Genomic DNA, 26,922 nt, shown 5'->3' with positions numbered 1-26,922 from the left:
CCCTTTTTAAATATGTACTGATGTTATAAAATGCTATAACAATTTAGATTCGCTTTTCTTATGAATTGTGGTCTTTGTTCAATATGAGTTTCTTGTCGCCTGCGATCGAGTGCCTTGTATTCATGCAAAATATGGTTGACTGTTCCTGCTATAGAACCTGTACCTTAAGTATCTACGAAACACCTGCATCGTGTCCTTGATTGACGCATTTCCAGTAAGGAAACCTGCTTGTTTTCCGCAGTATTTCAGCTCTATTTGAGCATGCTCGTCAAATATATATTTCGCCATGTGCTTCACTGGGTACACTATCCCAGTTAGAGTTATGTTGTGTTCGGATACCCAGGCTTTTCTCCGGTCGCGCATGATGCTTTTACGGTCAGCTAGCAATCTTACAACCGGCTCTGGACCGAAATATTTTGTAGCTGATCATCTTCTAAGTGCATCGATTCTTTTATTGCCGTGTATTCCCCGATGACCTGGTCCCGGTACCCATACCAGTGTAACTCTGCCAATATATCGATTTCCTGGCACTACCACATTTATCTAGGAGTCTCTAGCGTCTACCTTAGGGTTCCTGAGAACCCCCAACAGCCGTTTGACTATCTGTGCATATTTATTTATTCACTGCTTCATGTCGACCTATAGTTATTTTATATATTTTTCTGACATAATCGAGATTGATCGATTGATGTGAAAAAAATATTTTCCTTTTTTTACTTCAATATGTTGCTGTATGTATTATTGTTTGTTAATTATTTCATTTTATATTAATGATTTTTAGCGTATTTATAAATTATTAGTATATGTATTGTCGATAACTTTAATTCCCGTTTAAATTGTGATTCATTATAAATCCCTGTTATGGAATGCGCTGACTAATGCGCTATTAACTTTCCTAGAAATATGTGATAAAAAATTGTCACGTATTGTATTTACATTTTTTATAATCTATTCGATATACAGTAGAAGCTCTTTATTCGCTCTTTATACGTTCCGTAAATATACCGCGAATACGGAAACCGTGAATATGGAATGGTAATTTATATGGATTTATAGGGGATACGTTCTTAGGTGACGAAATAAAAAAGCAAATACCTAAAAAAATCAGTTTAATTGAAGTTTGGCCATACAGATTGATTAATTACAAATTATCTTCAAATTTAGGCAATGGTTTAAAGAATTTAGTAAACTCTTGCTTAGGAGTTCTTAAAAATTGCTTTAATTCAGAATGATATTTAGCAGTGGCTTTAGCAATTTGCCGCTTAAAAATAAGACTTCGTTCCATAAATGTATCAATTTTCATATAGACAGCACAAAGCTTTACTAAGATTTTTTAAATTAAATGTTACGTTTTCAGTGCTTGTTGAAGCCTCTTGTTAAAGGGGTTGTGAATTTAACATTTACTTCAAATCTGGTTCAAGCAACTCCTGCAAGTCACTTGATTGTAACTGTTCGAACCCATCTCGTCCTATCCCACCCGCAATTTCGGCAATGTTTGCAGTTAAAGTTTCAACACTGACTCTTCCGCATTTCCCGCACTCAGAACAGGCCACAGTTATTCCAGCATGATTTCAAATACTCTATGTTTTGATAATCTAAGAGCTGGGAGCGGATTTTGTGCGTGATAAGTAATATGTCAAAACTATACGGGGATATGTTGAATTAGTTGTGTACATGACTTTCACCAACGGCCGGAAACCAGAGTGGGGGCCGAGGGTAGTTATAAGGGGTCAAAATCACGGTTTTTATTATTTTTTTTATGACGCTCATGATCGAGAAAGTGCACCAAAATTTGGGAATAAGTAGGTCATGACGTACCTAAGTAAAATCTCTAGGGGCGCAACGCTGTGTGGCCGTCAAAGGGGTGGGGGTAGGGGTGAATATAAAAAATATAAGGGGTTTTTTGCGACGTTCGTTATTAAGACAGTGCACCAAAATTTGGGTATAAGTAGACCATGATATAAATAAGTAAAATCCCCAGAGCCGGAAACCAGAGTGGGGGAGGAAAGTAGTTATAAGGGGTCAAAGTTCTGCTTTTTATTATTTTTTTTTGTGGCGCTCATGATGGAGATAGTGCACCAAAATTTGGGAGTAAGTAGGTCATGACGTAACTAAGTAAAATCCCCAGGGGCGGAACTCTGCTAGGGGTACAAAGGTGTGGTAGGCAGGGGTGATTATAAAAATATATGGGGGTTTTTTTTGCCGTTCGTGATCGAGATAGTGCACCAAAATTCGGAAATAAGTAGACCATGACATAAATAAGTAAAATCCTTAGAGCCGGAAACCAGAGTGGGGGAGGAAAGTAGTTATAAGGGGGTCAAAGTTCTGCTTTTTATTATTTTTTTTTGTGGCGCTCATGATGGAGATAGTGCACCAAAATTTGGGAGTAAGTAGGTCATGACGTAACTAAGTAAAATCTCCAGGGGCGGAACTCTGCTAGGGGTACAAAGGTGTGGTAGGCAGGGGTGATTATAGAAATATATGGGGGTTTTTTTGCCGTTCGTGATCGAGATAGTGCACCAAAATTTGGGAGTAAGTAGGTCATGGCATTACTAAGTAAAATCTCCAGGGGTGGAACGCTGCGTGGGGGACAAATATTGTGCCGGACCACAAAAAAAATAATACACACTGCGACTTTGACCCCTTAAAACTACCCTCATCCCCAACTCTGGTTTCCCGCTCTGGTGATTTTACTTAGCTAAGTCATGATCTACTTATTTCCAAATTTTGGTGCACAGTCTCAGTCTAGCACGTCGCAAAAAACCACTTATATTTTTTATATTCACACCTACCCCCACCCCTTTATCGGCCAAGCAGCGTTCCACCCTGGAGATTATAATTATTTACCTCATGACCCACTTATTCCCAAATTTTGGTGCACTATCTCGATCATGAGCGTAACAAAAAAAATAATAAAAACGGCGACTTTGACCCCTTATAACTACCCTCGTCCCCACCTCGGGTTTCCGGCTCTGAGGATTTTACTTAGTTATGTCATGGTCTACTTATTCCCAAATTTTGGTGCACTCTCTCAATCACGAACGTCGCAAAAAACCTCTTATATTTTTTGTATTCACCCCTGCCCCACCCCTTTGTCGGCCACGTAGCGTGCCACCCCTGGAGATTTTACTTAGTTGCGTCATGACCTACTTATTCCCAAACTTTGGTGCACTATCTCGATCATGAGCTTCACAAAAAAAAAATAATAAAAACGACGACTTTGACCCTTATAACTACCCTCGTCTCCCACTCTGGTTTCCAGCTCTGGGGATTTTACTTAGTAATGTCATGATCTACTAATTCCCAAATTTTGGTCCACTATCTTAATCACGAACGTTGCAAAAAACCCTTTATATTTTTTATATTCACCCCTACCCCCAGCCCTTTGTCGGCCAAGCAGCGTTTCGCCCCTAGAGATTTTACTTAGTTACGTCATGACCTACTTTTTCCCAAATTTTGGTGCACTATCTCGATCATAAGCGTCACAAAAAAAAATAATAAAACCGCGACTTTGACCCCTTATAACTACCCTCGGCCCCTACTCTGGTTTCCGGCCGTTGGTGAAAGTCATGCACACAACTAATTCAACATATCCCCGTATAGTTTTTCCATATTACTTATCACGTACAAAATCCGCTTCTATCTCTCCGACTATGAGTATCTAATAGTTTATTTAACTTAAACATTCTTATTGTTTACAGTCTCAAAAACACTGACGACGGTGAGAGCGGGTTACCTCAAAGGAACTGCCGATAGATTTTGGAAACTTAATCTGGTGTAGTTGTAATAAGGTCACTTTTATTTTTTTTTATTAGTCGATTTGCCGACTCATTGACAGATGGTACCAAATGCTTTTTATTTAGGTATATCATAAAATTTGATCCGCGAATATAGAAATCTTGGAGCTTTTACTGTAATATTAAGTAAAATATCTGAAGTTTTCTTCGGCATGTTAAGTATACACATACCAGGTATCTAATACCGCATTTATACCCATTCCTCTTGGACAGGGAAGTGGGCAGCGTGAATGTGTAAATAGCTGACTCGCGCTGCTGCTCGTCATGCTACTGCCATTGCACCTACATACCCAAAGCGTTCCAAAGCAAAGCATACATATATAGGGTGAGGCAGATAACTGGCCTATTAGAAATATCTCAAGAACTAAAGGCAACAGAATCATGAAGATTGGAATAAAGGGGTTTTGAAGGATGATCTATTAAATGAAAATATTTTCATCTCTTTACAACTTCCGGTTATACCGGAAGTTGCTTATAATTTCGTTTTTTTAAATGGGACACCCTGTATATTTTTACATTTTTGGATTCTCTTCGATGTCTTCTTTCTTAAAATATAAGGTTTTGTAATATTATACAGGGTATTTTAAAAGATAATTACGTTTTTTTTTTATTAATTTCGTAGCAACACTCACACCCTGTAGAATTGTAGTAGTTTGACATCTAAAACTCTACTTACGTTCAAATGATTTTTAATATACTCTACTATTGTTAAGAATCATTAGTATAGCTAAATTTTTAATTTTAGTATACAGGGTTGGTCGAAACTCGGAATGAGTATTTTCTGAGTTTTCTTAAATGGAACACCCTGTATTTTTGTATTGTAGTGAAATTATATTTTATAGTACTTTTTTATTTCTTAAGCATTTCCTATACATAACTGCTTTAATTTGTGAGTTATTGGTGATTCAAGCTAAACATTAATTGCAACAAAAAATACGTAAAATTTTATTAGGTTGGCCGTGAAAATACTCAATCCCAAATAATTTTTCAGAAATAAATACATATTAATCCAGACTGGTCCTTAAAATTACCAATAATGGTTTAGCTATCGAAATACCTACTTAGTTAAGATTGTTGGTGCGATTAACAATTAAGCACAAATTAAAGCAGTTAGGTATAGGGAATGCTTAAGAAATAAAAAAGTAACACAAAATATCATTTCATTACAATACTAAAATACAGGGTGTTCCATTTAAGAAAACTCAGAAAATACTCATTCCGAGTTTCGACCAACCCTGTATACTAAAATTAAAAATTTAGCTATACTAATGATTCTTAACAATAGTAGAGTATATTAAAAATCATTTGAACGTAAGTAGAGTTTTAGATGTCAAACTACTACAATTCTACAGGGTGTTAATTTTGCTACGAAATTAATAAAAAAACGTAATTATCTTTTAAAATACCCTGTATAATATTACAAAACCTCATATTTTAAGAAAAAAGACATCAAAGAGAATCAAAAAATGTAAAAATATACAGGGTGTCCCATTTAAAAAAACGAAGTTATAAGCAACTTCCGGTATAACCGGAAGTTGCAAAGAGATGAAAATATTTTCATTTAATAGATCATCCTTCAAAACCCCTTTATTCCAATTTTCATGATTCTGTTGCCTTTAGTTCTCGAGATATTTCTAATATGCCCTTTATTTGCCTCACCCTGTACATATACCCAAAGAGTCGGTTTTTGTGGCGGAAGTCAAAGGAGAGGCAGCGCGAATACGAGTGGATATTTACATTCAGCTACTCTCTCTCTCTCTCTCTCTCTCTCTCACTTGCCGCCGGCAAAGCGGCAAGTGAGTAAAGCGCTGGTTTCCTCGAAAGCGGCACCGACAAACTGCGAGCGTAACACTGCGATGAATGACGTCATAAAAAACTGTGCCATGCAAAATAATAGCATTGGTTTCCAAGGATGCGTTAGAAGCCACCGCTTGCTGAGCTTGCACATTCCATTGCCCCAGTGAAGAACCTTGAATTTTTCACCGTAATCTGACGTAATTCATCGCAGTGCTACGGTCGCTGTTTGTCGGTGCCGCTTTCGAGGAAACCCAGGCTTAAGGGAGCAAGACGATGCTGTTGTCACATTCCTTTCTTGTGAGTCGTTCGGTAATGAGTTGTGAGGACATTGGCGAGGAACTGATGTGAACACCTCACTTGCGTCGATATCATATTTCGGGCAATATTTCCGTCAACGGCAGCAGCAGTGGCAATAGCTGACTATAAATCCGGCATAGAGTATAAACATAATGGAAGCAGGCCAATCTGCTTTAACTATGTACGTGTACATTTAAAAACGTGCATTCATTTTGAAAACGTATAAAAGCGAGTCCGCACGAATTGACCGTAAGCGGAAACTTGCTTCCACTGTGTTCGTGTACTAAGAGACTCTATTCGGCTCAGCGGGGTGAGCGTGTTGCTATTGTTGGAGGTGTGAAATTTCATAAACAATGGATCATTTCATAAAACTGGTAGAGCCCTTGTTTATGAAATTCTACACCTTCAACAATAGCATCCAGCTTAGCTGAATATGAATGAGTCTCTTAAACAGCTGGTACTACTATATCTATTACATTAAACATAAAAAATAAGTATAGCCAAGTGACTTTTTGCTTCTTCTTCCTCTTTCTAAGCAATTCTGCTTATTCATTGGCGGTTTGATACCTCTATAGAAGGTTGTCACTCCATCTTTCGCGCGGTCGTCGTTAATTATGCTGATTGGTGATTTACCTCTTGCTATTTGACCACACGAGTGATCCATATTCTACTTATGTAATTCTTCCATTTGTTTTTCTAGTTAGTGTCCATTCGTTTATACACAGTGCGTTACATTTTACTAATGTCTTTACTGCTCTTTCGATCTCTCAGTGTATTTCCTGTAATTCTTCCCAGTACTCTCCTCTCTGTCGTTTCCAGTAGTAGTCCAAGTAATGAAGCTTAAAATAGGACAAAACCTCGCAATTACAGAAGGGATCAATTTGCTTGAAAATTTGGGAATAAGTAGTGGATAGTCCAAGGATCAAAATCTATATCATGCCGAAAGGCGCTTTTACCATGGAGGTGGTTGCCACCTCATTTCGGGGGTGGAAATTTTTTATTATATTTTAATCGCAAATGTTGTTCTGAAGCTATTTTCTTGTGGCATTTTTACAATTTTAACTATTTATAATGGGAAATAAGCCACAATATTATTAAAAAATGATTTTTTATTAACGTTTCGACGCCCAAACCGGGTGCCGTTGTCAAAATACAAAAAAAAGTATTTTGTATTTTGACAACGGCACCCGATTTTGGCGTCGAAACGTTAATAAAAATCATTTTTTAATAATATTGTGGCTTATTTCCCATTATAAATAGTTAAAATTTTAATCGCAAAAGTTGGTAAAAACGTTTATTCTAAGCAAAGAACGTTCTATACATTTTTTTTGATCAAATTGATAGTTTTCGATATATCCCTTATCAAAAGTGTTGGTTTTATATCGAAAAGATCAATGTTTTTAATAAGTTTTTTGCTAATAACTCCAAAAGTTTTTGTTTTATCAAAACAACTTTACTTCATAAAAATGTACCTTTTGAAAAAATAAACAAAATCGTTTTTTTTTATTTTATTTAAGACCAATAGTAATACTTTATTATATGTTGGCTCTTCTTCGTCAAATGCTAAATATTGTAGTTTCAAAGTCAAAAGACGGGAAAACTATGCATTTTTCGAGGACAACTTGTTCAAACTAATTTAAAGTACTTAAAAAAAAAGAAATAAAAAAGTCTTTAGCTCAAAAATTAAGTGACTTATAATGAAAAGAATGTCAGTCCCATTTTTTTTCAGCGAAAAAGTGATCGCAAGCAACACCCTAATCACCACCCTAATTAAAATTAGTCATTGACCTTATTTGGTCTTTTTTATTTATGTATTATTAATAGATTCTAGAAGTTTGACCAGCTAAGAATGATTAGTTTAAAAAAATGGAGTTAAAACGAATAACGAATTCTTGTAGTTTGGAAAAAATGGCTTTTTCTCCAGAATTGCAAGATTAGCATCAGAGATACGAAAAACTGTTTAATATGAAATTGTAGCCTATTTAATTCCCAAGAACTTGGTTTGCAAAATTTTTTTCTACGGCAAAAATTTTGTGAGCTATTGACAATTAAAACTTTTAATATCATGCAAAAACCACCTTTACTAACCCTTTCAAAGTCACCTCTTTTTGCGACTGATGATTTTAAAAACATTTAATATTAATAGGCATATAGATCTTGTAAAAACTTACCAAATTTTTTTCAACAAACATTCTACGATAAAAAATAAAAAAGTTACGTTTAAAAAATCAATATATTTTTTGAAAAAAAAAAAGGAGAAATCCAATTGGAAGCATAATAATGTAAGTTAGCGGTGTTTTTAGTCATCGGCCTTATTCACTCTTATTTATTTATGTATTATTATTAGATTCTAGAAGTTTGACTGGCTTAGAATGATTAGTTTTTAAAAAACTGGAGTTAAATGCGAATAACGAATTTTTGTAGTTTGGTAAAAAATGCCATTTTCTTCAAAATAGAAAGATAAGCATCAGAGATACGAAAAAATGTTTCAATATAAAATTTTAAAGTAGTAATGAAACACAGACTTACTCACAATCATTTAATAATACTTTGACGACCGGTTTCGATCTCTACACTATTCAGATCATCTTCAGGTCGGCGTTACAAGTAGTTAAATGCTACAATTAAAGAAAGCCAGAGTTAGAACATTGTCTGGTTGTACAAATGTTATAGAAAGCCAAAATTTGAAAATAGGTATGCAACTGTTGACATTTCAGAACATCAAACTGATACATACATATGCACACATATGAGAAACAGATACTCATAAGCATGTATACGCACATGGATGCATGCGGTTTATGACTATTTGTTGAACGAGTAAAATTTAAAAATAATTAAAAACTATTAAAAATGCGTTCAAAATTGAAAAATTAATAATAAATTATATTATTAATAAATAATAAATAAATTAATAATTTATTAATTTATTAATTAATTAATTATTAATTATTAATATTTATTAATTATTAATTTTTGAATTTTGAACGCATTTTTAATTTTTGATTACAATTATAATAATATTTTTAGTAGTTTTTAATTATTTTTAAATTTTACTCGTTCAACAAATAGTCATAAACCGCATGCATCCATGTGCGTATACATGCTTATGAGTATCTGTTTCTCATATGTGTGCATATGTATGTATCAGTTTGTTGTTCTGAAATGTCAACAGTTGCATACCTATTTTCAAATTTTGGCTTTCTATTAACATTTGTACAACCAGACAATGTTCTAACTCTGGCTTTCTTTAATTGTAGCATTTAACTACTTGTAACGCCGACCTGAAGATGATCTGAATAGTGTAGAGATCGAAACTGGTCGTCAAAGTATTATTAAATGATTGTGAGTAAGTCTGTGTTTCATCACTACTTCTAATATGGACTCACATATGCAACTCATTCAATATTTTTATAAAATTGTAAATTATTTAATTCCCAAGAGCTTGGTTTGAAAAAATTTTCTCTACGGCAAAAATTGAGTGAATCGTAAATAAGTATATCGAAAAACATTGATTTTTCTATACAAAACTAACACTTTTGATAGCGAATAAATAGAAAACTATTAATTTTATCAAAAAAATGTATACAATATTTTTTACTTAGAATGAATGTTTTTATCAACTTTTGCGGTCAAAATATAATAAAAAATTTCCACCCCCGAGATGGGGTGGCAACCACCCCCATGGTAAAAGCACCTTTCGGAATCATATAGATTTTGATCCTTGGACTATCCACTATCTATTCTCAAATTTTTAAGCAAATCGATCCATTCTGTAAAAATTGCGAGGTGAAAAGCTTCGATTCCTGTCCTATAGTATAGTCTTTGTATTGTTGCTGTGTCGGGTCTTGTTTCTGATGCATAGGTCACACAGCTCATAGAAACAGGATTATGCCTCGGAACACAAATAACTTTACTTAGATGGGCATATTTTAACACCAGTTATATATTTTTTGCAATCATCTGCCATATTAGATTCTGTAGTTAGACAAATAACATTATTAGTATTTTTTATTTCAGGTTTAAGATCTGATGTCGATCTTAGAAGTCTTCAACTACCATTCAAAGGTATTCAAAACTACACCCCAGCTTCAGAGATCGATGCCAGCTTTAACTCGCACCCCCCTTTAACGTGGAAACTGGCAATAGCAGAAATACCAAGGCCTGATTATACTGGTCTAAAACTCAGTATAAGCGATGCTGAAAAAACTGGAGATCCTAGATTAAGAAAAATCTTCCGCCTCAGCATCGAGGAACGGGACACTCCTTTAAGTCCGAAGGCCAGCCCGAAAGCAAGTTCTTCTACCGTGCGAGTTGATCCTCGCTTAAGGAAAACGGAGGAATCTAGATCTGAATCAGTAGTAGCAACTTCGATGAATTTTAACCAACAAATAACAATGATCAGAAGTTCTCCCTTTTATCAGAGTTTAACCAGTCAACAGAAGTTGCTGTTGAACCAAGAACTAAGTCTGCGCAACGATTCATCCAATATGCACGACCCAGTGCTGAACAGTCTTCTATCTAACTTAGACGCTATTCCTGGATCCAACACACATCCAACTCATAGTTTGAGTGCAGCACTATCTATTCTTAACAACGCTAGTTCGAAAATGAATCCCATGATGAACCAAAATCCTGCAATGATGCCTCCCATGGGGCCAAACATGAACCAGCCAGGATTATTAGGAGCTGCCCCTGGCATACCAAACATGCATCCAGAATTTCCGATCAACTTCGATCCGAGGAACGGAGGATTATTAGGAAATGCACCAATGCCCTTCGGCGGTTTCCCCCAACAACAGGAACCACAAAACTTTAACTACAACGATGACTATTATCCACCCGAGAACCAGGGAGGTTTCCGTGGTGGTAATAGAGAAATGAGAGGAGGCTTTAACAGGGACAGGCGAAGTCGAGGTAGAAATAGCTACCACAGTAGGCACAATGGCAATAGAAACTTTAGAAACAATAGGAATCATAGGTCAAATAGAACTCATTCGCCTCCATAGGGGTGCATTATTAATTTAGTTTTTAAATATATAACTTCTTCCTTGTATATAAAAACATTGTTATAGGTAATTTAGTATTTTTGTACGAAATCATTCGACTGTTCAAAGTTGAGTACTTTTTTTTACTTCAAACGAAAAGAGACCCAGTAAAATTATTTAATTTAATTACTTATGTAAATATACTATGTTGTGATCAGTTATTTTGTACCAAGTTTTGATTCTTTATCAGATTTTTATAGGTGGGGAAAGGTTATTAATCACTTCTTAAAAGATGATAATTAAAGCGATTTTTTTTACAAATTTTTTGGAATAATCGATGGAGGAATAAAGGTCTGTAAATCACACAACATAAAATTGAATCCACTGTGTAACTTTAAGCTGAATTATGTTTTTTAAAGGCTTAGTACTCATCTGTGGAGTATTAAACAGAATCATGGTTTTTAAAGCCTTAGTACCACTAGCGATAAAGTACCATTTTATCGTCTGAGAATGTGCTTATTGTGGCTTTATTTTTTTGTTTTGACATAAGGTGTGTGTAGAAGAGCGCAAAACACATGTTAAAAGTTAGTTGAGTCGGAACTTATATTTTTGTAAAAAAAATGTCTGTGAAAAAGATGTAAAAGATAGACGTTACATACCTTTTTTAAAATTTTATCCTGTGTATCTTGGAAAGTATCATCTACTACAAAAATAGATCCCAGTAAAATTGTTCGTAGTTGAATTTAAATCAAAAGTTGCTTGTACAGTGAATAAAAAAATTGAAACAGTGAGAAATGAAAATTCGCGAAGAACAGTTGTAAAAATAAGTTTTCCTGAAAATTCGGTATACAAAATTAGAATTTCGTCCTATTAGAGGTAAAACTCACTAACTACACTTTTCAGAAAGTGGAGAAAAATCGATTTAAAGGTACAAATTGTTTTTTAAATTCACCTGACTTGAATATTGAAATTATTTTAATTCAACTTTAAAGAATAAATAAAAACAGATATTTTAAGCCATATTTCGTCACAGGAACTATGATACAATCAATATTAGATCAATTTTTGTACTTAATGAGTTTTTCCATGACCACAATTATTGGATATTGATATCCTATTAGAGGTAAAACTCACTAACTACACTTTGTACTTGATGAGTTTTTCCTTGAACACAATTATTGGATATTGAGAAGTTAATGAATTTGTCTCCATAAAATTTCGCTGACTTACAATAAACGAACTATCAAAAATAACAATCTATTATTTAAAAAATGAACAATAAGTTTCGTTCTTCGAAGATAAATGCAATTATTTCGGCATTTATGACAGCCACAAAAGTCGCCTGCTTAATTGCAAAATAGATTATGTTACCTTTTATGTAAGCTATCACGGTTACAAAGAAATTTAATCTCATATTGCTTTAATCAATTGCCGAACAGATAATGCACACAAATATAATGTATAGTTTGTACAGTTTCAACAGTACAATGTAATACACAAGTCGACTGCTTAATCGCAAATAGATTATGATATCTAATGTATTGTTTGAAAGATCACGAAGTACCGATTCGGCATTCCAGATTGTAAGGAAAATTTCACTAAATGCAATAATAAGTTTTAATGAGTTTTACCCTGAAACCGAAATTCACAATATTGCACTCCATATTGGAAGGAATAATTCACTAAGTGCAATAATACGTTTTAATGATTTTTGCCCTGAAACCAAAATTCACAATAATGCACTTAGTGAATTGTACCATAAATTATCTCAGCAATTAGAAGGGTGACTTCTCCAGAGCTGGGCAGTACCGTATTGAGTTCAAATTGATGAAAATGTCAAAATCTCAAAAAAGTGCACTTAGTGAGTTTTACCTCTAATAGGACGATTTATCTCCAAGACGATGATGCAAGAAAAATGCTATGACATACTATTGCTTCTTTTTCTTCTGGTAGCACTACAACCCAGGGTGGGTGTTGGCTGACTGCACAACTAGCTTCTATCTCGAACGGCAGCCCGATTGATCTTCCCATCGCATTCGTGGGCGTTCTTCCTGTATGGGCTTCCTCCCAGATCAGTTTGACAAGGCGGTTATTAGGGAGTCTATGGGCATCATATCCTATTGTTCGTCCGCTATTACTTTTCCCATGCGTCACGATTCATTTTCAAACAAATTAAGTCAAAACATAAAGTGAAACGAACGTCGATGTGTATATACATTTTGTATACTGTATACTATATACTACACACATCGGCGTACGTTTCACTTTATGTTTTGACTTAATTTGTTTGAAAATTAATCGTCACGCATGGGAAAAGTTATAGCGGACGAACAATAGACGCTGATATTTAATTTCTTGGACTACGTCGCTCGCCCTATACATCTGTTTGACCTCAGCATTTGTTCTCATTCGAAGGGTACAGGTCCATAAAGAGCTAAGTCGCCAAATGTTTATTTCATACAAAACAAAGTTTAAACTTTAAAACCAGTTATTGATCAATTATTGATAGTTATCATGAATTTTGTTGATTAGATCAGTTACTTGGGTAATTAATTAGACACACACAAGAAATTAAACTTATATTGATCTTATGCAAAATAGAACATAAGCCTTAATTGGTCGAACCACGAAACATTATTGGCCTAAAGGGGCTAAGTAAAAAAAACAAGTTAAAATGACAAGTAGACAAAAGTTATTAATATGAAATAAATCTAATTCTTGGGCAGGTTAAAAAAATTGTTTTGCTTCTTCACCACAGAATCCTTTTAAATCTTAGACATTTCAATTTTTTAGCCGAGGCTTGGTATCAAAGCTAATGGTAGGGGAGCCCAAGTGGGGATTTTTGTAGTTACTCGAGCGCGTCAGAAAATCACATGGAGTGAAACCTTGTACCCTGTAAATGTACCCCTACCATATATTGGATCTTAATACAGGGGAGTTCGTTAGGGTGGGTCCGAAAAAAAATATATCCTTAGAAAAACTGGAAATCGTCAGATTAAGATAAGGTTAGTCAAGTACATGCAGAACAGTGTATATTTCAACAGTGTATATATCTGACGGTTTGAGCGGGGCGTAAGGAAATGAGCGAGTCACAATATATTTTTTTTAAATGTAGTTTTTTATCTAATTTTTTTAAAAAAGTAGGATTGATCAATCTAAAGAAGTCTCAGCTTGTTGTTTGGAGTTTATTAAGCTCATTTTTTTATCCGGTTCGATGTAGGAATGCCCACGAACAGGGAAAGTAACTTTAACATAATCAAGTCTACGTGTATTGTGGACAATATAATGCAAAAAATGAAACATGGTGTAATTTTTATTTTGTCCCCCACACCGTACCGTAATCGATCCACATAAGCATGAGTTCCGCTCGTTAATAGAAGTCATTATTTTAAAATTCTTGAGTACAGTTTTTCTTGCTTCTTTGGGCACATTTTGAAAACATTGTTTACGACAATTATTACAGATTTCAACTCGTGACTCTACAGTCTAATTTTTTCATGACATCTCTCATTATGCCGTGCTTTTTCCTCTTTTTTGATTCATTCTGTCTAGGCTACTACTTCGGTCTCACTTCCACTATAACTGTTTTCTGTATTCATTGTTATTTACTTTAAAAGCATTTGGAAAACATTGAGTGGAATGCATAAAACGTAGTTCCTGCTAATACTTCAAGTATGTACTAATTTGAAGATTTTACTACACTTACAAATGCTTTGTAAGTGTTTTACTACACTTATAAAGCATTTAATGCTTTGTAAGTAGAGTAAAATTTTCAAAAATGTAGTACACACTTGAAGCATTAGCAGGTACTACGTTTTATGCATTCCACCCAATGAAAACACTAGTTACACCAACGAGTCTAACTCTAAACTGCTTGTATTAGATCAATGTCTATCAGCTGGTTATATGGACTTTACCCTTTTAAGACCTGCCTGATAAGGACTTGCCCGCTATTGGCGGTGTATGCGTAAATTAGAATTATTTCAAGGCACTAAGCGCTTTTAGGACGTGTACAAGCCGATGGCTAGTTCTACGTTAAAATGCCTACAAAATGGCACCACTAGATCTATTTATGTAATACTAGGACTTTCCCCCTTTTGGACATGTACCCTTCATTCGGTATTGGTTTTTTCTTCTGATAATTTTTTTCTCAAATCATGTAAGTTTTCTTTCAATTGCTTTGGTCAGGCTTACACCTATACATGAACACCTGTCTAATCACTGTTTTATATATTCTGATCTTTGATGCTCGTGTTAGGCTCTTAGATTTGGCTCTTGTGGAGGCTATACATACATCTGTTTGCTGCCTAAATTCTTCCTTTAATCTCTTCCGTGATATCGTTATCTGTATGATATACTATTGCGTCTCTTTATTATATTGAACAGTTGTGTTGTTTGGCTCAGCTGTCCGAGGTCCTCCTTATTTTTAACTCTATCGACCCAGCCCATTTTTAGTAGTCGTCGGTATACCCACATCTCAAAGGCTTCCAAGCGTTTAAGCCTAGCCTCACTTAAGAGTCCACGCTTCCACTCCATACAGTAGGGCTGAAAAGATATAGCAATATGTCATTCGAACACGAAGCTCAATACTAACAACGTAGCTGCAAAGTATGGTCTGTGCTCCTATATGGCATGGAAGGATGGACTTTAAAAATAAACACAATGAATAAGCTAGAGGCATTTGAGATGTGGATTTATCGACGAATCCTTAAAGTTCCCTGGACCGCACGAATAACAAATGAAGAAATCCTGAGAAGAATTGGTACAGAACGACAACTGCTATGCACAATTAAACAGAGAAAAACGGCATACCTGGGGCACCTAATTAGAAACGAAAGATACCAATTTCTGCAAATCTTAATTAAAGGAAAGATCGAAGGAAGAAGAGGAGTGGGCAGGAAGAAAATGTCATGGCTCCGTAATGTCAAACAATGGACAGGACTATGAAACATAGGAGACCTAATACATACTGCAAGGGATAGAGAAAAATAGTCAAACGTGATAGCGAACATCCATTAGTGGATTGCGTAAGAAGAAGACGAAGGCTGCAAAGTTCGTTTCCCATTTTTACAGTTTGTTTTATTCGGCTTCTAATTTCTGCGGTTGGATCCCAGCTCTCATTGATATTATTGCCGAGATACACGAGTTTCTTTACTCTGTCGAGTGTGGCATCTTCGACTTTTATACCGTCATCCTGTATATTTATACATAATTTTGTTTGCTAACTATCATATATTTAGTTTTCTTAACGTGGAGTTTTAATCCATACTGATCACAGATGTGTTTTATTTTGTTCATTAAACTTTGATGGACCCCGCAATTAGCCAGCACTAAGGTATCGTCGGCATATCTAATATTTTTTACGGTTACTCGATTCACAATAATACCTTTTATTGTCTCCATTAAGGCTTCCTTAATATTTCCTCAAAATACAAGTTAAAGAGTAAATGCGATAGTATACAGCCTTGTTTCACTCCGTTTTTTATATGTATTTCATCCGACAGTTCTTATTCAACTTTTATTCTTGCCACTTGATGCCAGTACATATATATTATTTGTAATTATTCATATATTGTCCAATCCAGCTGTTTTCAATATTTCTAGCATTTTATTATGTCGGACCTTGTCAAAAGCGTTTTCAAAATCGATTGCACAGTCATGACAATTTTTGGTGGCATTTGTTAAGTAAATCGTGGCAAATATCAAAAAACACTTACAGTTCGTCTAATTTACTTACCGTTGCACGTCATTATCTACGTTAGAGATCTAAGTTAACATTGTTGCCCAATTACAAAAAATTCTTGAATTCACTTTAAATCATACGTCACACAATTTTTGCAGAAGTGGATTATACAGCAAAACAAATTATTATTCAATGTAAATAAATAAAGACTTTAGAAATAGAAAACAGGAATTAAGTTATAATCTTACGTTAAAGTACATAATAAAAACAGTAAATATAATAAAACAAATACTTATAGTAAAGAATATAAACAAATGTGAAGTGTCATCCCCGCAACTGTCAAATAAATGTTACCAATTTATGCCAAGTTATCACCTTCGTTCGATTATAGTTACAGTGTATTCCGAACAAATGTGCTTCATAAAAGCGCTTTATAATCCATTTATACAAATTAAATGAAACATATTATTGTGTATTTATTTAAGTTAACATTAATAGACATCTTTAAATATTATTTCTGCGCGTATATAATAAAATATGTCTAGTGGCTGTAATGCCAGTGTACTCGGCAAAGTGATTATAAAAAAGAACACACCTACCGCCTAAATATTTCGTGTTGGTATCATGTGCCGTCACGGGCTATGACGCGTATGACGTGCAACGGTAAGTAAATTAGATGGAGTAGAGTAGTAACTAACATCACTGATTCGTTACTGACTGAATTCGCGATGAAAAACAAAGTATCTGACCTCTGCTGGAATAAATTTGAACCACTATAAGTGGTATAAACAAACCAGAAAATTGTTGATTTGAATGGAATTTGGTCACTTTTTAAAAAATTTTAGTAAATTTCAGCATTATGAGCACATTAAAATATTTTAAATCAAATCAGTATTGTTCTATTCCTTAATTGAATGTTTGTTTATACCATTTATATCGGCCATTTTCCTGCATTCGACCTGCCCTCTATATTCCGTTTCAATCGCGAATACACCGATCTTCCGTCGCAGGGGATTAATAATTACTTGGTACAATATAACTTAAAATAAATAGGCTTCTTGTAATTGTGCCAATAAAATTTTTAAGCCTTTTGGGGAAAGGTTATTCATTTGGGGACTTTATATTTGACCTGTAAGTATCAAATATAAGACTGAACTGCACTGATTGTAGCTAATGTCTTTGTAAAGAAACCAAACGAGTGCATGAAAGGTAATGAAACTTGTTTTGTATATTGTCGAATACTGTATAATATGTTGAATTCTTTATTTATTAGTATTTATTTATGTTATGTAAGGTAGTGATTTATCATGAACAAAGACTTCCGTGGTATTTTCTTTGTTTACGCCGTGTTTATTTCAAATAAGGCAGTGACGTAACGACTTAACCCATTCGCTGCCTATCTAAGAGAATGGAACTCGGCTAGGAGCCATTCTGTTAAACGGCACCTGATTGAAATAACCATATCACTCGCTGGCGCGTGAACGGCACCTGACTGAAGTAACCATATCACGCGCTGGCGCGTGATCGGAAGCGAATGGGTTGAATTCCGATAGATTCAATCAAAAAAGACAAAAGAGTAATACTATCAATGTTTGAACTTGTTGTAATGCGAAGTTATTAATTTTCCTGCAGATTTCTAAGCCAAAAATAATTTTAGAGATAGCTTATCGAAGGTTTTCCAGTGCATACTGGATACCCGAAGAATACCCTTTGATAAAATTTATAGAAGTTTCTTTCCAAAAATATTTAGTTTGTAGCTACATATTCCAAAAAAAAGGTATTATCATATAAATTTTCACTACTATCAAAATTAATAAAACAAACTCAGAATATGCTGAAGTTTCGTCGTGCAAGTTTTAAAAAATTTCGTCATTTTATCTGCATTACTAAATTATGGTAATAGAACAATCGCGATCGCAGGTCTATCCGAATAACAGATCACACTGATTAACACTTAGCAGAATAATGTTTTTGCAGATACATCACTGAATGAATACCGAGCTTTCGATCGTTTAGCCGAAAATACTTAATTTCTTCTTTTTCGTGACAGGCTGTACAAGACGGGGTGAGTCTTCGCTGCATCCACTATAGCCCTCCACGATCGTGCGCTTGCATTTCCCATTGTTGTACCCCAATCCTAGATAAATCGGCTTCAACATCATCCTTCCATATTTTTCTGGAACGGCCTACTGATCTTCTACCGTCTGCTCTCTCAAAAATACTGTCTTTAACACTCTCGTGCCTTCCTCTGATCTACCACATGACCTGCCCATTTTATCTTAGCTTTTATATGTCTGACGATGTTTTCAGTAATACAGAGTCAGCAATTCAGCATTACGGCGCCTTCTCCACTCTCCTGTCACTTCATCTCTTTGACGGCCAAATATCATTTCGAGAACCTTCCTTCCACATACCAGCAGTTTATTTATTTCCCGCTTATGTAGAATCCCTGTTTCGCTTCCATATGTAACAACTGGGCGAATACTTCACATGTACCGGGTGTCCCAATAAGAATGGCCCTCGGTCATATCTCAGGAACCGTTTATAGTACAGCTTTGAGAAAAAAATATTTATAACAAAAGTTGCCTCAGAAAAAGCCTGGAAATTATTTACATAATTGTAGGTCCACCACTAGAGGGCGTAATTGAATATCAAAAATTAAAAAATCAAAATTTTACAAAATTTGCCTAATGAAAGGGCACTGGAAATCCCATTATCGTAATCTTAATAAAATTCTGCGCATATTTGATTTCACAAGTTTAAGTCTACCTTTGCAAATAAGAGGTGGGTGTGAGTGGGAACCTTCTTATGAAAAAATGGCTGTAAGTCCGGTTCTGCTAAATCGAATTTTGCACACTTGGTCTTGTTGAAAACAGCTCTTTTTCGTCAATGTAAGTGTCTTATTTTCGAAATAGCCTAATAAGTAATATGCAAGCTGGGAGGTGTTATTTAATTATTTTCAGAAATCTAGTTTTCTTCGGAAAATATTAAATACAAGTATGCATTTTTATTTCTGTATTACAAAATTAGACCAAATTAGCAACAGAATACCGAAAACCGCATGTCGATACCTTTTTTCTATCTCGAGATATCTTAAGAAATCTGTAAATTTTAAACATAACTGTTACTGTCACCGGTAAACCAGGTTAAGGAAAAGTAGTGTGCTATGGAAAAAACAAATAAACATTTTCCAGATGTAAACGTATATAATTAATTAAAACAACAATAAGACAAACAACACTATAAAATATAACAAAGAAATAAAAGCAACTACTTACTTAGTACTTAGTGACTGCCTAAATGTTCAAATTTTTGCCCATCACTTTCGATGCAAGCATTTACTCTTTCAAGAGCAGATTGAATAGCAACACATTTAACTATTTTAGTCTTTTATTTATGGGGACGGATTAAAGATCTTGTTTTTGCCGCTAGGCCCACTACTCGAGAAAACATGATCTAGAAAATACGAAACGCCATTCAAAGCATTGAGAAAGCAGAAATTGAGACTGCTGTTCAATCTTCTCTTGGAAGAGTAAATGCTTGCATCGAAAATGATGGGCAACAATTTGAACACTTTGGTCGTCACTAAGTAGTAGTTGCTTTTATTTCTGGTCTTGTTTGTCTTATTGTTTGTTTAATTAATTATATACGTTTACATCTGGAAAATGTTTCTTTGTTTTTTACATAGCACACTACTTTTCCTTAACTTCGTTTACCGGTGACATTTACAGTTGTTTAAAATTTACACGTTTTTTAAGATATCTCGAGATATAAAAAAGATATCGGCATGCGGTTTTCGATATTCTGTTGCTAATTTGGTCTAATTTTGTAATACAGGATTAAAAATGCATACTTGTATTTAATATTCTCCAAAGAAAACTAGATTTCCAAAAATAATTAAATAACACCTACTAGCTGGCATATTACTGATTAGGCTATTTGGAAAATAAGACTCTTACATTGACGAAGAAGAGCTGTTTTCAACAAGACTAAGTATGCAAAATTCGATTTAGCAGAACCGGACTTACAGCCATTTTTTCATAAGAAGGTTCCCACTCACCTCCACCTCTTATTTGCAAAGGTAGACTTAAACTTGTGAAATCAAATATGCGCAGAATTTTATGAAGAATACGATGATTGGATTTTCAATGCCATTTCATTAGGTAAATTTTGTAAAATTTTGATTTTTTAATGTTCAATTACGCCCTCTAGCGGTGGACCTAGAATTATGAAAATAATTTCCAGGCTTTTCCCGAGGCAACTTTTGTTATAAATATTTTTTTCTCAAAGCTGTACTATAAACGGTTCCTGAGATATGGCCGAGAGCCATTCTTATTGGGAGACCCGGTACAATCTTAATTTAGATTTTCTGTTTAGCAGCTTATATCTTAATAATGATGGTAGGGAATATATGAGTATAATGCTCTATTCCCTGCAGATATCCTTGCTGAGAACTCTTTTTGTATGTGGTTGTCGTCTGTGATTACCGCCTCCAGATATTTAAACTCTTTTCCATTTCCAAGTCTATCTATAAGTAAGCGAGTTTCCTACACAGAAACAGAGGCTCTGTTTCTCGCATTTCTTCTACCACACTAGTTGTCTCGTTTCAATTCTGTCTACACTGGAATATGTATACATATAGTATTTGTCCTCCTTCTAATATCTTCAATCCTGATGTGATCTTTTTTGGATATTATACCACACGCTCTCCTTAGATAATGCATTTCTACTACTTCTATTCTTTTTCTATATTTTTTCGTGATCTGCCAAACTTCTGCCTTATAAATCATAATAGGCTCTACCAAAGTTCGACAGATTGTCAATTTCGTTTTTTGTCTTATTGTTCTCCCTTCGTTTTCTATGTCTTGATCTGGGGAAGTACGGAAAATTTTATAAACATCGACATTAAGAAGAGTCACATGATGTTAATTAAGTTTATTATCAAAAAGTGACGTTACTGCCTTATTGAAATAATTGATTATTAAATTATATTAATTCTAATTTTCGTTATATTTTTTTAATTCTAATTTTGTAGTGTATGTAAGCGCGAAAAATTATTTACGATGCAAAAATGCAAAAGGACCAATACGGTAGCTAGTGGATTTTCTCTTTAGTATGGCTTTAGTTATTATTTCTATAAAGACGTTATAAACCTATCTGCAATTATATGCAAAATAAATCAATGATATTGTGTTATTATACTTAATTGTAGGATATTTATATATGTATAAGAAAGTAAAGAATCTTAACAGAAATATATTATTTTTTGTCTTGAAATTTGTTTAATTCAAACTTTGAGAGAGTGAGATCACAATAATTATTATGTCCTTTACTAATAATACACAGTGATGAGTGCCAAGAACAGGCAAAATAACGCAAAGGATGGAAAACATATGAAGTTGTGAAATAGTACGACATAAAGTCGTCTCTTATACGTGGCTAGTTGACTTCAGTCTTAACGACGTATGACGTTGAAAACATTAAATTTTAATTTCCCATGTTAAAAACCCCTCTGTGGCTAAGTGGTAAGAGCGCCTACCTTTGGATCGAATGGTCGTGAGTTCGAATCTCACCAAGGTCAGAAATTTTTCGTTTATTATAAATTAATAGATGAAGATAGTTTCTGTCCTTGAGGGACCGCAGACGTACGGATACAATTAGCGTCTCTTTGCAAAGACAATGACGTCGACTTTGCAAAGTAACAAGACACTTACTCAACACACACACACACTACATATTACACTAGGAACCTGATTGCAAAAATCCACTGTACCATGCCAATGGCCATTAGTTGTCGAGGCAATAAGCTAAATAGACAATGACGTCGACTTTGCAAAGTAACAAGACACTTACTCAATACACACACTACACATTATTCCCCTGAGTTAGTGATAAGTTATAGTCTAAAAAATCATTATGAAATTGACTGGCCAGTTGGTTGTGAAAACCAGTGCCAATAAAACACACACAATTTCCCACGTTAGGACAAAAAATGATTGAATAAATTAAGACAGATGATAGTAAAAAAACATTAATTAGTAGCCATTTTAATTATAAATCAAACTAATAATAAAAATAACTCAACTAAAATATTTTACTAAACGTCATACGTACATATATGTATAATTATGACTGAAGTCAACTAGCTCTTAAGCTAACGTATACAGGTGAGAAACTGTCATGTAATATAGTGTAAATTTATCGGTTTCTAACGATAATTTCTCACCTTTATTAGCTTCATTTCTTTTTATTTTCACAACGTATTAGGGAGCGTTCAAGTATTACGTAACGCGATTTTTGAAGATTTTTGACCCCCTACGTAATGCACTGTAATGGGCGTTTAACTATTGCGTAATGCAATTTTTGAAGATTTTTGACCCCCCCTCCCCCCAACCTGTGTTACGTAATACTTGAACGCTCCCCTAGGTCTTCCAGCTTTTGCGTTATTTTGCCGGTTTTTGGCGCACTCATCACTGTATAGGCTCAAAATATTCGATTCTTGCAACTTTTAAGTACAATATCATGCTTCATCACTAGATGTTACATTTTCAAGAGTCTGTAGCGTGTAGCGAGAGGAAAAAGACAATTTGATTCGTTTTCATATTCACCTTCGAGGTCCTCCTGATTTCCATAAACTTACTAATGTCTCATATAAGGGTGATTCCCATTTTGACATTTTTAATAATCCCCCTCCGAGTATTATCAAGATTAGTGAATACCCTCCAACGTTTATTTTTTAGTTATCTTATTAGTTACCTACTATATTATTTTATCTATTATCCTTTTCTTTATCAAACTTTTCTGACTTTGATGATTTTTAGCAGCTCCCTATCTCTATCTATTCTCCTCAGAACATTTTCGTTGGTGGTGTGGGTTGTCCCAGGTATTTTCAATATTCTTCTATAAAGCCAGAGTTCAAAGGCTTCTAACTTATTCATCAGTGTTATGTGGATTGTCCAGGGCTCCGTTCCATACAAAAGTATTGGCCATAGCAATGCAGAAAGCGACGTGTAAGGCTGATATTAATGCTACTGTTACAAAATAAGCTTTTCATTTTGATAAACCCTTGGGCTACCTCTGTTCTCGCTCTTACTTCTTTTTTCTAATCAAGTTGATTGTTGAACCAGCAACCAAGATATTCGTTCTTACATTTAGGTTTTAACAGTTTCTGTTAAAACCTAAATGGTGTTCAAAAACACTAGTTGGTGTTCTGTTAAAACCTGAATGGTGTTTGCCCTTTCAAAAATTGGTATTCTTTTAGCACTATCGTATATCTCTCGTATTTGCACAATGCAGCATGAAGACTCAAATCGACGTTCGGTCTATTTTTAGATTATTTAGATAGTCAGTGGGTTTTTTTGATTATCTCTCACTAGCAGACTTGAAGAATACTACTAAATTGATCCATAAATGTCTTATATTACTGTAGGTATAGTATAATTGCATGTTTTTGACTGCTTTGCATAAGCCTAATTTGACTTTCGGATGTATGTCTTTTCAGTCATCCTTCCGTCATAAATTACTCTCTCCCATATTTTTACAACTCTATTTGTCCCATCTTTATAATTAAAATACAGCAAATCTGTGAACCATCATTTTCTGTTTCACCATTACGGTTCCTGTGTATATTAGTTATCTCGCAAACTCATCACTCAATAAGCGAGCGAAGTAACTTCTACACTTTTGCATACTTTTCGTGCAACAGTATTTTGTCTTGATTTTCATATATCTAATCTGGTTAAACCCTTTTACTTTCTGTTCCCCATTCGGTTTTTTTATATAATATCTCTCTTTTGCCTTCTTTGGTATTAAGTTTGTAGTATGGATTTTTACAAGCTTCTGCCTTCCTGTTCTCCAAATTTGGCCATTTTTACTTTTTAGATATTTCTCTTTGCCTTGAGTATTAAGTTCATAGTACGGATTTTTACATGATTCTACCTTGCCACAGCTACTTTCAGTAACTGTTAACACCTAGGAATATAATGTTGAAAATCTTATGGACCTTTTTGGGTTTCTTTTATATTTTTCCATGGGCTACGTTTAACCCACTCAAAAAGGAGAATCTGGTCTACCTATTCTCCTTTATTTTTCGGTAGTTTTTTATTAACAATTTCTACAAGTTTTATTAGGACTTTTTTTGTCCTGTCTTATTTTCTCTTCTATTTTATAATTTATTTACAGTCTTGTATTTTAACCTGTTTCTCACCTAGATGTTTTCTCACCTTTTAACATGCACTGCAACTTTGTGAAGTTGATCTCCAACTATGGTTTTTCTCGTAACTACTTTCAGCAACCCGTAAATCCTTTAAAATTCTAATTTAAAACTATATTTGATTGTAGTAAGGACTTTTAAGCCTTGATAAACACGCGATAGAAAAATATATACTTCATTGATATTACTGAGGCATACACTACAAATATTAATTTTCATATTTGTATACTTTTGTTATATTTTGTAATCGGTTGTATATTGAATATATATCACAAAATGATTGTATATACTGTAAATAAATAAATTTTTTGATACGATATTTTGTTTAATTTTGCCCAAAACATTTATATCTCAATATTTTATATAATACGTTTAGATTTAGATTAGATATAGCCCATTGAAGGAAACGCCAAAATCGGCAACATTGCTTATTCCACTATCGTCGGCGATGAGGATGATCATGAGGGAGGAGGACGGATTGTCAGAATCGGTGCGAAACAGGTGCGTAAAGCCGGGCTCAAACGACTCGTGTACTTAGCGAATAATCGTTACTTGCGTTACCTACTATGTCTTTTGGAAGGTTTACTAGAACAATTCTTTGTCAATTAATAGTAGTATTAACATTTATTATTATTAGTGTTTGACAAATAGTACTGTTCTGTTATTTAGAAAATATTACGCGAATTGACTTTTAATTATTATTAAATAAATAAAAGACTTACTTGAAATTGTTTATTTATAACACTTACAATTAACACTTATTTAACAACAATATATCTAATTTATTTTACACTTACTAACTTATTTAATTAATTTGCAAATATTTATTTATCTACTTTAAAAATAACACATAATACATTTCAAACCCGCTCACAACGTAACAATATATCGCGTCGAATCTATTAACTGACTTCTAATTCTAAAAATGTCTGTTTATATAGTTACATACAATTTCTACTGATTTCCAGAAACACCAAAAAAAGGTAACATTATTCACAAAGCAATTGTTACGTTAAAATCGAAAATACCAGAAAAGGATCGAACATCATAAATCAAATTAGGTAAACACGTTTCTCTCGCCCGCAGACAGTTCGTCGCGACAGCTTCTGTTGTGGACAGAGCCGGCCTGGGACCGTGACATTGCCCCCTCCTCAAAAGATGGTTCCTCCTGGAACCTTGTGGGGACTCGAACTGGATGCTGGTATCTGCAACTGGACCCTCTTTTACAACTCCTAGTTGTATAAAAGTGGCAGGGGACGGTCTTCACTCCGCACCAGTAAATGCGGATTGCAACAGACTAAAACCGGGACATCGGTGTCTTTAAAGATTTCTTCCACCATATTGCGGACAATTCTCCAGTCTAGTTGGCCGCATTCTAACTTTGGCATGGCCAACTTTTGCACGTCGGACTCCAACACGTGCTCTCTCAATTGAATTAATGCATCCCATACATCTTGGTAGGTAGGTTGGTCACGGACAGTGTCTTTTGTTACCAGATAGAATAGGTAACGTGATGCATCTTGGAGTTTCAATGCTTTGCCAGGAGCTGGCAGTTGGCATTGAAGTTCTGCAACTCGACCAAACTTCCTTCGGAAGGCGGATGCCAACCCTCGTGCGTCTTTGATACTGGCCGGGATGGTATGGGCCAGCGAATAGTCATCGGGAAGTGCGAGAAGATCTCGCTTTTCTTCAGTGGTAACACCATGTCTTGCTTTACCGGTACCTCCGTAGGCACCCATGAACTCTTCAAAGGTAAGGTCAGGTATTCCTCGAATTTGGTTGACTTCCACTTCTTCATCTACGTCGTGGTCTCCCTCGTACGGCGCCAACCGGTTATGGTGGACTATCATCGGCTTTCCCCTAGGAATCTTGCTTATTCGGTAGATAACGTCATTGATTTTCTTGACAATGAGGTACGGACCTTCCCAGAACTGCTGCAACTTGGGAGAACAACCTGTTCGCTTCTTTGGATTATAAAGCCAGACTTTGTCGTGCTCCTTGAAACATCCCTTCTCGGCTTGGGTATCGTATCGTTTCTTCATTCGGTCGCTAGCGATCTGAAGATTATAACGGACCAACTCATGTATATCGTCCATTCTTCTTCGTAATTCATTCACGTAATCCTCACCAGCAACATCTTCTCCAGGT

The 26,922-nt window shown here is 34.8% G+C and overlaps 1 protein-coding gene across 5 annotated transcripts in view; it reads left to right on the top strand.

Moving 5' to 3' along the window:
- LOC126881112 (protein suppressor of sable) overlaps positions 1–25,091 on the top strand; it is a 106,201-nt gene extending 81,110 nt beyond the window's left edge. For all 5 annotated transcript variants that reach the window (XM_050645161.1, XM_050645162.1, XM_050645158.1 and 2 more), the window contains one exon: positions 9,912–25,091. In XM_050645161.1, the coding sequence (XP_050501118.1) occupies positions 9,912–10,900 (989 nt within the window). In that variant the 3' untranslated portion in view covers positions 10,901–25,091. The remainder of the gene's footprint in view (positions 1–9,911) is intronic.
- Positions 25,092–26,922: the final 1,831 nt, after the last annotated feature.

Source organism: Diabrotica virgifera, chromosome 3, assembly GCF_917563875.1.
Source record: "Diabrotica virgifera virgifera chromosome 3, PGI_DIABVI_V3a".
Classification (NCBI taxonomy): Eukaryota; Metazoa; Arthropoda; class Insecta; order Coleoptera; family Chrysomelidae; genus Diabrotica; species Diabrotica virgifera.
Note: the sequence above shows the minus strand (reverse complement) of the source record. Positions and strands in the feature narration are given on the sequence as shown.